The following is a 12612-nucleotide window of genomic DNA, read 5'->3' on the forward strand; positions in this document are numbered from 1 at the left end:
CCCCAGAGGGGCACACACTCCTCAGTCTCAAATCCACTGAGTAGGGTCTGAGACGGGGGGGGGGGGGGGGGAAGGGCGAGAGACCCTGCAGACAGAATGGAAAGGTCCAGTTTAGGGAGGCTCTACTGGGCCAGCCATGAGACAGTGGGCTTGGAGAGGAGAGAAGGCAAGGACTAAGAGCAGTGGGACTGATGGTAGGTGAGGGATCAGAGGCAGAGGCAGAGGCAGAGGCAGAGAGGCAGCCAGGAGGCAGTACACCAGGGAGGCAAGGGTGCGCAGGGATAGCCAAAGTCTGGATATAACTCTAAATGTGACAAGGATAAGATCTGCATACTGTTAGGATGTGGACCTAAGAGCAGAACCAAAGCTTACTGCTTCTGAGCTAAGCTGCCAGGGGAATGATGTAACAGATAGGAAAGAGATATGCAGCTTTCTGACAGAGAAAACATTAAGAAATGCAGAGCTGTTCCCAGGGCTAGAGCATAGATGAACATCTCTATCAGTGATCATCCTCCACAACCTAGGCAGAACATAATCTGACTTGGGAATCTAGTCTCCAAACACATGTATGCATTGATTTGAGCAGATTCACAGGCCAAGTATGAAGGAGGTGGAATGCCCCTTCTTCATTCATTCCAAGCAAATACTATTTCCTGTTACCTTTGGTGTTAACAGGCTACAATCGTATGTCATCCCCACAGATGGCAAGGAAGCCAAGCCTGCACTCAGGATGACTCCACAGCTGATGCAGTTCCTACATGAGGCCACAGCTACTCTCTTTTATCTCTGGGGCCATGAAGAGAGCATTTAAGGGTGATCACATCCAAATTAAAATGAACCTCTTCATCTTCCCCTCTCTATTTTATAATGGCATGACTTTTGTTCTTATACAAAACGAAATGTCACCATGCCATTCCCTTTTCCACGAGAGAGCTACCACCCTGCTGAACTGAAATCCCCTCTGTATGTAGTAAAGCTATTCTTGATGAGGCAGTTCTAATTTTCTATGAAAACTTTCACTTTCCTTTTCAAGAGTTGCACACTATGGTTCTAATGCTGAAGCTTCTTCCAAAAAAAAAAAAAAAAAAGTACCTCAGATGAAGACAAATTTTGACAGAATTATTTCCCCTTCCCTGCCTATCTGCACAGGTACAAGCAAGGCAGTTATAGCCAACCGCTTCTAAATGATGTAAAAGATTTTTCCATGTATTAACACAGATTTGAAGCTCAAGGAATAGTGTAAAGGTGAGGATATTCAAATAATAAAAAAATGCATACATAACTTAAAAGCACAGTTGCCATATATGTATATTATTTGGTTTTTCAAAAACAAATCCAATGATATAATATTGAACTATCTCCATAAACATGGTAAAACATTTCACTTTATACTGTGACCATAATTTCATTCTGTACCAATACATATTTTTATCACGCTAACTTTCCACATTACACACAACACCCTTTGGCCACTGTCTCCATTCATGTGAACCCTTCCACAGCATGTACCTGTACTCAGGGGACTGCTGGCTTGAAGGGCAGGACCACTGTATGGCTTCCTGCCACAGCCAACTACACCCCATTTCTCTCAGCTGGCAAGCACTGGATATTACCAATTCTTACTACTCTGGTGAATACAAAGACTTTCGTTTTATTCAAAATGCCTTCATCACCAAGACTGTAGGCCTTTCTGAGCCTCTATGAGTCATGTGTAAACATCCACCCTTTCAACTACTCTTTCCTATTGGCTATGGAAAGGCAGGCTGCAAGGGAGTGCAGGAAACAAATTATGGGCAAAGGGTTCAACTGCAAACCCCAGAGACAGGGGCAACGTGTGCAAGAAAGCCCTAGGGGCAAAGTCACTTCTCTCTTGATTCCCTTTTCTGTGTCTTCCATTCATTTCCCAGTGTGGATGCTTTCCTATTAATTTTTCTAGGTTCTTTATATGTCCCTGGCTGTCATCCATCCTGAGTCACTTTTCACAAACATTAACTGTAACTATCCTTTTCCTTTCAATAATGCTTCTGGCATCTTTTATCAGACTGAAGTGCTTCTGGTTGATGTTGTCAACCTTCCCAGCATATAAATGTAGCCAGCTGAAAAGGCCTTTCATTTCTTCAATTACAAGTACCCTACCTTTGTCAATTTCCAGGTACAATTGGCTACCTATGTTTTAAAATTGCTTCTTAGGGAAGTTGAGTTAAAAATGAGAAATGGATCTAGGTTCACACTTCCCTGTGTGAATTTCTCAAATATGGCAATCTACTGGACCCCAAACAGAATAACTAATTTCTTGGTTTTCTCTACTGAACTGGTAAAGCCCTGTCCCTCCAGGAAAGAGGATGTGAGGGGCCATGGTCAGACTTCTCTGGATGAGATCTGATGAATGAATACACAGAGTACAGTATTCTCTACAGGAAGGGGAATGGAGACAAAGGAAACATCCTTTATGAAGAGTCCAAGATGTAAGCATAGAGGTATATACCACAGTAAATACTCAGTAAATGGAAGTAAGAAAATTAAGACATATTTACCTTATATGTGTCTGTTGTTTAGCTATGACACCCCACATATCACTAATAATCTGAAAATGGATTTTTAGAAAAGACTTTAGAAAAGCTGTTATAAAGAAAATAAATGTTAAAACTCTTAATATAAATATGAGAAGTATGGAGATAAGAGACCACTCCGACAATAATAATGATTTCAATATTATTTTGTACTAGCACAGTCCTTGACTGTGTCTACCTTCAGCAATACCGTTAGGAAAATTACAATACCCTATTTAGGACATGAGCAATAGGCTCTGAAGGATGAAATGGTCTTCCCAAGGGGGACAAACATTAAGCACCTCTGCTTGTCCTGACTTTCCTGCTTCTTCCCACATGGAGGTGATCGCAATGGCCTCCCCTAATCATACACACAGAGCTGTAGAATGGCTAAAGACAACAACCCTTGGGAATTTTATCTCTAGCAGGAAGATCCTTGCGGCATCTTGCACACACTTTAGTTTAGCCCTTGGAATAACCACTGGTCTGCTGCCTGAGGCTCCAATGCTCCCCTGATTGGTCTTATGCATTTCTGGACAAAAGTCCTATATCTGGGATTCATCACTGACCACATCTCTAAGGTACCAAAAGGAATGTAGTCATATTTTCCAGTTGGTAGGCTTTTAAATATTTGAAAATAATTACCCAACTTCTATTTAAATCTTTTGCTCTTTAAACAGTGTAGCTTCATCCATCTGACCTACTACTCCATCACAACTTGCCATCAAAGTTGCAGTCTTCTGTTGTTTTATTGAGCAGAGTCTTATCTCTCTCTGTAGCTCTAGCTGGCTTAGAACTCAGTATTCAGACCAGAACAGCCTAGAACCCACAGACATCCACCTGTCTCTGAAAGATTAAAGGCATGTGCTATCATGCCGTGTCACTGTAGTCTTTGAATAGGTCCTTGAAGGTCAATATCTGGCCATTTTTGATGATTATTATGTATGAATAACAATGCAAAAGTGAAAGGCAGGTGCAGAACCCAGCAAAAAATGAAACTGAGTAAACCCACAGAATCTGAAACAGGCAGAATACAAAGGTGAGTACCAGCAGGTGGCTGGTATAGGAGGAGGTGCTAAGACTGAGTCTAGTGTGACAATGGGCACAAAGGGAGCTACTAATAACCTCTGATCTTCCAAGGCAGTATCTCTCTGCCCATGGGTCACTAGCTGAGTAACACATCAAAATATGCTGTGGGGAAATAGTCTGGAGGAGTACAAAGCACAGTACAAGTACAATTGAACAGTAATCACAGTACAGAATATTCCACAGATAAACAAATTTTGTTAACGCAAATCACTAGAGATCAATAAATTGCTGGGCTTTGCCATCTCTTCTTCGATTGCAGACTAATCTCAGCTCTTAAGTCTCATTTAGTTACAGCCTTCACAAGCTACTTAGGAAACAGTTTCACACCTGCTTTTCTTCATAGGAGACTGATGTTTCTCAGGCCTAGTTTACAGCAGGGCTTAGAATTTCATTATCAAAGTAAACTTGCAGCCTAAACAAGTTATCCAATTCATCAATACACTGCAGTTTCCCAATTCTTCTTTTTGACTAATAATAAACCCCATTCAGGAGTAATTGAAAACTGCTCCTATATCATATAAAAACAGTTAAATATTAAATATTTTGGAAATATTACTGAACATTAAAATCTAGTCAATTAAGAGACATGGCTACATCAACTTGTATCTCGATCAATAATGGCCTCTAGACATGACTTCCAAAATGTAGAATCAGAAACGAAGCCATTCTTTCTTAGGTCTATTTAAGGTTAACTGAGAGCAGAATATCTTTAAGATTTGTAAGCATTCATCAAAGACCATCAATAGCAAAATGCAGAATGTTTCAATAAATCAGCACAAAACTATCATATTATCCTGTAGCCAAATATCTGTAACTACCATACAAAAGCATGAACATGTTTAATTATGAAAACCATTCTATGGCAAGCGCACCTTTCTAACAATTGCAGCGAACACGACGAGAACAACAGGAAGCAGCAGTGTCTTTGTGTATCTCAGCGGAGTCTAAAATTGAGGGGTATTTGTTAGAAGGAAATGTTTTAGCCAAACAAAACTTCTTTTCAAATGATGAAAAGGGTGAATTTCTAAAAGCATAAGTAGAGAAATACAAACATTCATCAACCAAGAGTCCAACCTATCCACTGATTCCCATCACTGAAATTAAGGCACGTTTCCATAGAAACACATTTCACCAGTGCTGAGTTGAAAACACTAAAAATACAGTTCCCAAAACTTATGTGAAAGGCCACTAGAGATTTTTCTTTTCACACACTACACTATTTGTCTAACTGAAGAGCTCACGGTTCATCCCAAGCAGGCAGTGCTTATTTACATGGAACAGGCGACATTGTATATATTGTGTGTATAAATATAAATATAAATATATATATATATATACACACACACACATATATATATATATATATATATTCTTACATACTGTGTTTCTTTTTCTTACACACAAATACACACTGAATAATGACCAATGCTTATAAAGGTAACAAAGCTAATTTTTACATTTCACCAACAGAAAACTTATGGAAATGTATATTGTAACACAGTCCATTACATATTTTAAGCATCTTTCCAGGTCAGTTTGGAATTGTGTTAAGGAATAGCATTCAAGGTTTGTCTCTTTCCCTACTATACTGATGTGCTATAAAAGGCATGCACTCTCTCAAGTGGTAGACACTCAACTGCCTCAGCAGCATTGTCCCTGAATTCATATACACATGAATACAGGAATGGCATACAAGAGTCTGGCTTTCTGTTTAAGCTGAATGAAGTCATGCCATGCCTGAATACACAATTTATTTCACTAGACATGGCAATGAGCACTCTTGGGTTACAGTAGCATGCATGATGTTCTCAGTAGACTCCAGCCCATCCTACAACATCTCAGTTCTCTGCTTATATTTACCTTCTATTTTCTTTAGCTTTTCTTGAAGGAGTCTCGATTTCCTATAAACTGTTATTTTAAGACCCTACAAGTTACTCTTCCTATAGCTTTTCTTACTATCATTTGTATAGCTTTGGATCAGCTATTATGTATCAATATCATAAACAGAACAAATGAAGACCAATAGGAGATTGGAGTCATCAAGGCACACTTGCCTAAGAACAGGTAAGTCTACACTGTAGGCTGCTGGCCTGGCACTCAGGACATAGAATTATCAGAGAGGGATTATAAGAACAATGAATATGTCAATAAAGTAATGGCCAGTTTGGTACAGTCCCACACGTACAGCCAGAGAGGAAAATGTATCAGGTGTAAACAACAATAAAGGAATTCACATGCATGGTGTTTCCAAGACTAATATAAACAAGCATGTTGGGGAAAAGTATCTCAGGAAGTATTGAAAATAATATTTTACTTAAGAGATCAAAGTACTTTAGTGTGTGAAATCTCATTTTGTCTTCACAATATCTGTCTTCAGTATACTACTAGGAACTAGTAGACTATAACATAAAGAATGAGATGCGTTTGTTCAAGACCATTAATTCACATTGTAGCATTCTGTCCCAAAATCCACTCCCCACTCCCCATTTTTCCTATAAACATCAAACATCTGAATCAATTTTCAAAAGAGAAATGTTAGTATGAAAAGCTTGTGCTCAATGATATCTAAATGCAATGAGATCATTCAAATATCCACACAGTAAGTAGAAGCATGTGAGCCTGAGTGCATGACTGAACTATGTGGTGGTGCCTCTGAAAAGAGGCAATTGGAAATGTCTGTGTTCACTCAGCCAAGCATTGTGGGTCTTCTGGATGCATATTTCCAAATTACCAACACAGCAAAGGTCATAAATAAATACACAAACGGGACAAGCTTGTATTAAACTGCTAGACTTCTTCTAAGCAGAGATAACAGCGCATGCAGACCCGGAAGCAACAGGGCATCCTATGAAAAAGTAAAGGGCAGAAGCCAAGGGAGCAGAATTGGGAATCAGAGCTTACCTCCTTTTCCATAAAGTCAAACTCGGCTGCACAAGTATATAGTAAAGTATCAAAATCCTTGTAACTGAAGAATTTTGATGTTAATAAGTTGCCAATGTGAGCCTAGAAAGAAAGTCAGGAGTCATTATACTAAACCAAACATTATAATTACTCATTTTAATCTTAACAGTATCTAAAAATAGTTTTCACTGTGTGAAAAAGTCCATTGTTCCAAATCTGGGCTTTTATGTTAAAGAAAGTTCTGTTCTTCTGTTCATCCAACCCCACAGCTGTGCCCCCTGTTCTGCCAGCAAGTGACAGCTCCCAAAGCTTCCTACCAACATCTACTACCACCCACACATCAATGCCCAAGGCTTTTACCCTCGAGGTTTTCTGCTCATGGGGCTAAACCTGGTAAAACAGCTCCTTAGCCCCCACCTTGCTCTCTACCAAGAGGTACGAGCCCAGGAACTCTTAAGATCTCTGACAACCACATAGGAAATTGGGTCTGGAGTATAGAGGGAAGGCACAGTCCAAATCTGGGAAGGGACTTAAAAGTTTAAAGGTAGCACACATGGGAGCAATTGGCATAAAAGGAACCTTCTGACTGACAGCCAATAAGGGCATGTGTGTAGTCACATTTACCTGCTTCACTTTTTAAATGAAAAAAAAAGAGAAGGCTTAAAGACCAAAGACATTCACCAAACTTTCACATTAACTATTATCTAAAACAGCAAAGCCCAGGGAAAGAGGCAATTTTGCCTAAGGCCACCACACCACAGGAGCTGGTGAGAGTAAAGCCGAGAGGAGGGTGGGAATGTGATGATGCACGAGCTGTCTGGGAAGAAAGGCTGATAAATCGATGAACCAGAGGGAGGTTCTGGGAAACAGCACAAGGAAACAAATCCCAAATAAAATAAATAAAAACTTCCTAGCAAAAGGCAATTTCCACATATACAGAAAGAGCTTAAGTTGGCTACTAATTAAAGGACAGATACTCAAACTGATTGAAGGGAACAAATACAATATTATGTTGTCTACAGAAGATAAACTTGACACAAAAGCATAAAAGAAAGCAAACAATGTAAGTTTGAAACAAAAACCTAGTGAGGCCATGAAGGCATCTCACAGAACTTAAGTTCATAAATTCAAGAGCTGGTTAGGTAAAGGCACTTGCCATGCAAACCAATGAACCGTGTGTGGTCCCAGACCATCTTGTGAAGAGGGAACGATGCCAAACACCGCCCCCGCCAACATGCACATACAAAATACAACATTCATGATAAAAAACACATAGAGATTCAGGAAAACTTGTGAAAAGACAATACTATATGCTGATAAATGACAAATGTTTGTATGCAGACTGCCATAGAGATTCAAATGCATGTCTATGAAAGCTGCAGGAGAAACAGGCAAGCTGATAGTATTCACAAGAAATGTTAAGCATTATTCCAGGAGCAAGAGAAGATAAAATTTAACATAAATCAGCATAATATAATCAATTAGTCCATAAATAAAGACCATAAACTTTACAGGAAGAGCATACACATTTTCCTTAAGCACAGTAAAAAAAAATTAAGTGTTTATATATAGCATGTCATAACAGTATGTTGAAATTTCATATAAATTTTTTAAAGTCAAAAATGCAGTAAAACTAGAAAATATCTATGAATGGCTTTAGGAGTCCTTTTGACTGGAAACAAAATAGGCTAAAATTTAATAACCTTTAGATCATGTAGAAAGTCATAAAAAGCAAATTTATAAAGTATACAAAAAGCACTACTTACAGGAATAATTAAGACAAATTTACCAGAAAATAAGAGTGGTAAAAGCAAAAGTGCCACACATTTTCTTACATACTTGATCTTGCAAATGGACTCTACAAAAATTAATCTCAAAAGAAGGGTGGTTAAAAGTGGCATGGGAGAGGACCAAGTGAGGGGAGAAGAGTAGTCAGAGGGTACACAGCTCCAGTTAGGTAGGAAGAACTCAGCAGGCCTAGTACCCATCAAGAGACTGTCAACAGTGACCCTCTTTTACTCCATTGCAAAATGCAGAGAATTGACTTGAAGAGCTCTAGTCCCAAAAGAGCAGTAGCAAAACAATAACAACAAAGTATTCTGAGGATAGGCAGCTTTTTATGATTCCACAATGTACCAAAGCGCCCCCACATGATTCTGTACATGGTATACTGTGCAATATTACCTGTCAAGTTAGAGAAGTTGAGAACTTAATTGTTTAATAATAAGAGACCATTTCCCATACATGTACATATGCAAAACTTGCACATGCAATTCTGAAAGCATGCTCCACTTGGTAGCATACAGAAAGCAGGCACAACAGCCCCAAGGATACCTGCCAAAGCTCCAGCCAGATGGCTACGTTCCTAAGGAAGTCTAGTTTGCACTGAAAACCTCCTCACACACAAAATCCTGAGCACTGTAGGTTCCGGAGTTGCTCTCTGCTACATTTAAGGGAAAACGCCAACTCTACTCAAATGCTCTCTGAAAGTAGGAAACTGAACCAATCTTCAAAAATTGTGAGATGCCACCACTATCCTGAAGACAAAATCATTACAAGTAAAGGAAACTGTGGCCAATAACTTTCATGTTTAAAGGCAAATATCCTTTAAAGTACTAGGCAACCACACTCGGCACTAATTAGAAAGAATACAATGGGCAAGTGAGATTTGCTTCAGAACAACACTGGATCAGTGTAGGAATGTCAGTGAATGTGGAAACTTCTAGATATGGGAGAGAGTCAGAAATTCCCTCCCCTGAGACAACTATAAAACTGGACAAAAGTGTCACAAACAACCAGTTCACAGTCTTCTAATATAAACACCACCAAGTTGTATTTACTAATAAAACCTGATTGAAGAAATGGGAGTCTATAGCACTCCTGCCTAGGCTGTTGCATTCACCATCAACAACACCATGGATTCTGTAGCTTGCTGGGTCAATGGCATGGTGTCTATGAGGGTTGTGGGCCCAATTTTGAAAACTTAATTTGGAGCAGATTAGAAATACCTGTGCTATCATCAGCAACAACAGGCAATGAAAGACAAAAGCCTTCCTGCCAGAGTCTACATCATCAATCCCAGTGACATGAATAGAAGACAGGCAGACTAGCTGTAAATGATACAATGAGAACCTAGTGATGAGACAACCATAATGGATGGGATATTTTCACACCTCTGGAGGACTAGAAACTATAGACCTGTACAAGAGAAATCCAAGAGAGCCCAAGTTTTCTACAAACCCACAGCTGATGGAGCAGAAAGTAGTGTGGACCTAAAGAGAGCAATAAAAGGGTCATGGAAGGCAGGAAAGGTGACTTCATAAGCATTTATAGAAGAATATTGATTGGCTTCTTAGAAATAATAGAGCCATAAGTTTTAAAGAAACTACAGTTAACAATTCTGTTACCAGCAAAATGAAGAAAAAAAAAAACCAGCAAAACCAACAAACAACCAAGTCTAAACACTGAAATAGAAACAAACCCATATAAAACCCACTGCTATGAGACCTGGCTTATGAAAAATTAGATGGAGTCTACAGGTTAAGAATAAATAAACCTTCTCAAGCACAGGATGAAAGGACAATAAAAATGGTGGAAAATGTTAATGTTGATAAATACAAATGGCAATATAATCCCCCCCCCATGTTCTTTTTCTCTTCACTTAAGATACAAGGGTGCATAAAGAATCAGAACTTACACTGTTGGCACAAACACACAGATGGCCAAAAGGGAGAGGGAGCAGAGACTCCAAGTCAGGGGCACCATAGATTAACATGAATTAAGCCAGCATGAACCTAAGTAGATTGTTTTAAATTGAGATATGTATTGCAATCTCTAGAACTACCATTGGAAAATAACTAATGAAGAGTTCTTCACAACTCAGTGCACTGCAGCACTATCCAACAAACCAACAAGCTAAGGCCCCGTCAGTGACTCCATGGAGGAAAAAATGGTATGCAAGTGTGTGAGTACACAATTACAACAACAACCATTACAACACTAATGCTTACTGAGCACAACCCCATGCTACCCTCTGTAAGTTCCTTTAATTTGGGTAAACAATAAGATCTCACAGGTGAGATGTGGCTATTCTAACCTGAGGAACTGTAAAACTTGGCTAAAAAGAATTTCCTGTGCAGTACAAGTGGGTTTTTCTGTTGTTTTTGTTTTTGTTTTGTTTTGAAAGCTCCAGAATTCATCACTGATGAATAAAACTTGCAAAGTGGAAATATTTGGACCCTAACACCAGCTAGCTCCTCAGACTAGAGAGAACTGGCAGGTGCAGGGACAGTTACAGACTCCTACAAAAAAGACAATGAGCAGAGAAGGAAAGACACAGCTCTTTCCAGGGCTGGGGGCCCAGCACTTGCTTCTTTAGCAACAGCACATTACGAATGAGGGAACTAATGCTGTTGCTCACTGTTACAGTTCTAGAGACATTCACCACGCTTATGTCATCTCTTTTGTGGAAATCTGCATTGACAGCGTACTTTTTGGTCATCACATTTCACTAATACAGTAGGATACAACAGAAATGTCACCAGCACCTTCAGTCTGAATTACTGTCTTAATTAGTTTGTTTCCCAACAGAAAGGAAACAGAGTCCACACACCTGGGACTGGAGCTATTTTATCCCCCTCTTTCCTAACTTCTGTAACCAACTCTGTCACCATTCTCCCTCCCATCTGCACAAATGACTTGTGGTCCATTTCTGATTTTCCTCCTGTGTGCCCCTGCAGCATCCTGAACTTGCTACTCTTGCTTGTCATAGCTTCATTATCTTTTGTATTATCATTGCTGGGAGGACCCTAACTTAGAATGTGCTGATAACAACATCAAAATAAAGTAAGCAAAGTGAGGCCAGGGGATGGTTTGAGGGGATTCATGTTCAAAGCACAAGACTAGCCTGCCTATAAGCCCAGCATTATCAAGGGTGAGACTGGAGGATCACTGGGGCTTGCTGGCCTCCAGTCTATCTCCATCTTAGTGGGAGACCTTGCCTCAAGATAGTAAGGTAGAGATGATAGAACAAAAAACTTCATGCCCAAATTTGCTCACTTAGAGGCACCCATACAAGCACCATGAACACACACACACACACACACACACACACACACACACACACACACACACACACACACACACACACACACAAAACAACTCCTCATAAGAAGAATCCCTAAGAAGTCAGGTGGTGGTGGTGCACGCCTTTAATCCCAGCACTCAAGAGACAGAGGCAGGCAGATCTCTGTGAGTTCAAGGCCAGTCTAGTCTACAAAGCAACACAGAGAAACCTTGTCTCTAAAAATTAAAAAGAAAAGAATCCTTAAGATAATAAATCAAAAACATGATCATTTTATTCTTGGTCCTAGCCAAACAAAACAAAATCTCTAACATGGCTGTAACTGTGAACAATGGTATCTATGCAAACATCCCACAAACACTGACCACAGATCTCTATCGGTGATACTGAAGACACTGTCTCATTGGTTTTAAAAAAGAGATAGTAAAGAAGTCAGAAAATGGCTGTACTGACTTTAAATGTTAGGCCTTAGTATTCAGAGGTCTTGTTTTACATCTTCTACATCTTTGTGACATAGAAATATACTAAAAGGAGGTCTGTGGTAATTTTGAAGATTAAAACTATATACATAATCACATTTTTGTGATTTTCTTTCTTGCATTAAAGAGAGAAAATGATATTTACTTCATCTTAGAATCTGGCTTAAGTGATGATATTCTAATAACTCCATTGATTTATTCCCTGCCTATTGCATCCTTTTCAAGTCTTTTAATTTTAAGCAACAATATACTTACATCATCTGCAATGCCAAAGATTCTGGAAGTCAAATACTTGAGTGTAACAGTTCCACATAACCAACAACCCCCTTGGATAACCTATAAAAAGAAAATAAAACTAACTTTGTTTCCACATTCTGTAGCCTGGTGAAGTGAACAGAACAAATGCTTTATTCCCATGATAACAAGTTGCTCCAAAACCAAAGGGTACTACAACTAAAAATAAAGCTGAAAACATATGACCTTTCTAGCAAAACGTATTTATGTTTTATCA

General features: G+C 39.2%; 1 protein-coding gene across 2 annotated transcripts in view; it reads right to left on the bottom strand.

Moving 5' to 3' along the window:
- Dpy19l1 (dpy-19 like C-mannosyltransferase 1) overlaps nucleotides 1–12612 on the bottom strand; it is a 94232-nt gene that overhangs the window by 11841 nt on the left and 69779 nt on the right. For both annotated transcript variants that reach the window (XM_027411696.1, XM_027411695.2), the window contains exons 13-16: nucleotides 12357–12437; nucleotides 6540–6641; nucleotides 4511–4582; nucleotides 2535–2584 (exon numbers count right to left, since the gene is read on the bottom strand). In XM_027411696.1, coding sequence (XP_027267497.1) covers nucleotides 2535–2584; nucleotides 4511–4582; nucleotides 6540–6641; nucleotides 12357–12437 — 305 coding nt within the window. The remainder of the gene's footprint in view (nucleotides 1–2534; nucleotides 2585–4510; nucleotides 4583–6539; nucleotides 6642–12356; nucleotides 12438–12612) is intronic.

Source organism: Cricetulus griseus, chromosome 4 (assembly GCF_003668045.3).
Source record: "Cricetulus griseus strain 17A/GY chromosome 4, alternate assembly CriGri-PICRH-1.0, whole genome shotgun sequence".
In the NCBI taxonomy this organism is placed as follows: domain Eukaryota; kingdom Metazoa; phylum Chordata; class Mammalia; order Rodentia; family Cricetidae; genus Cricetulus; species Cricetulus griseus.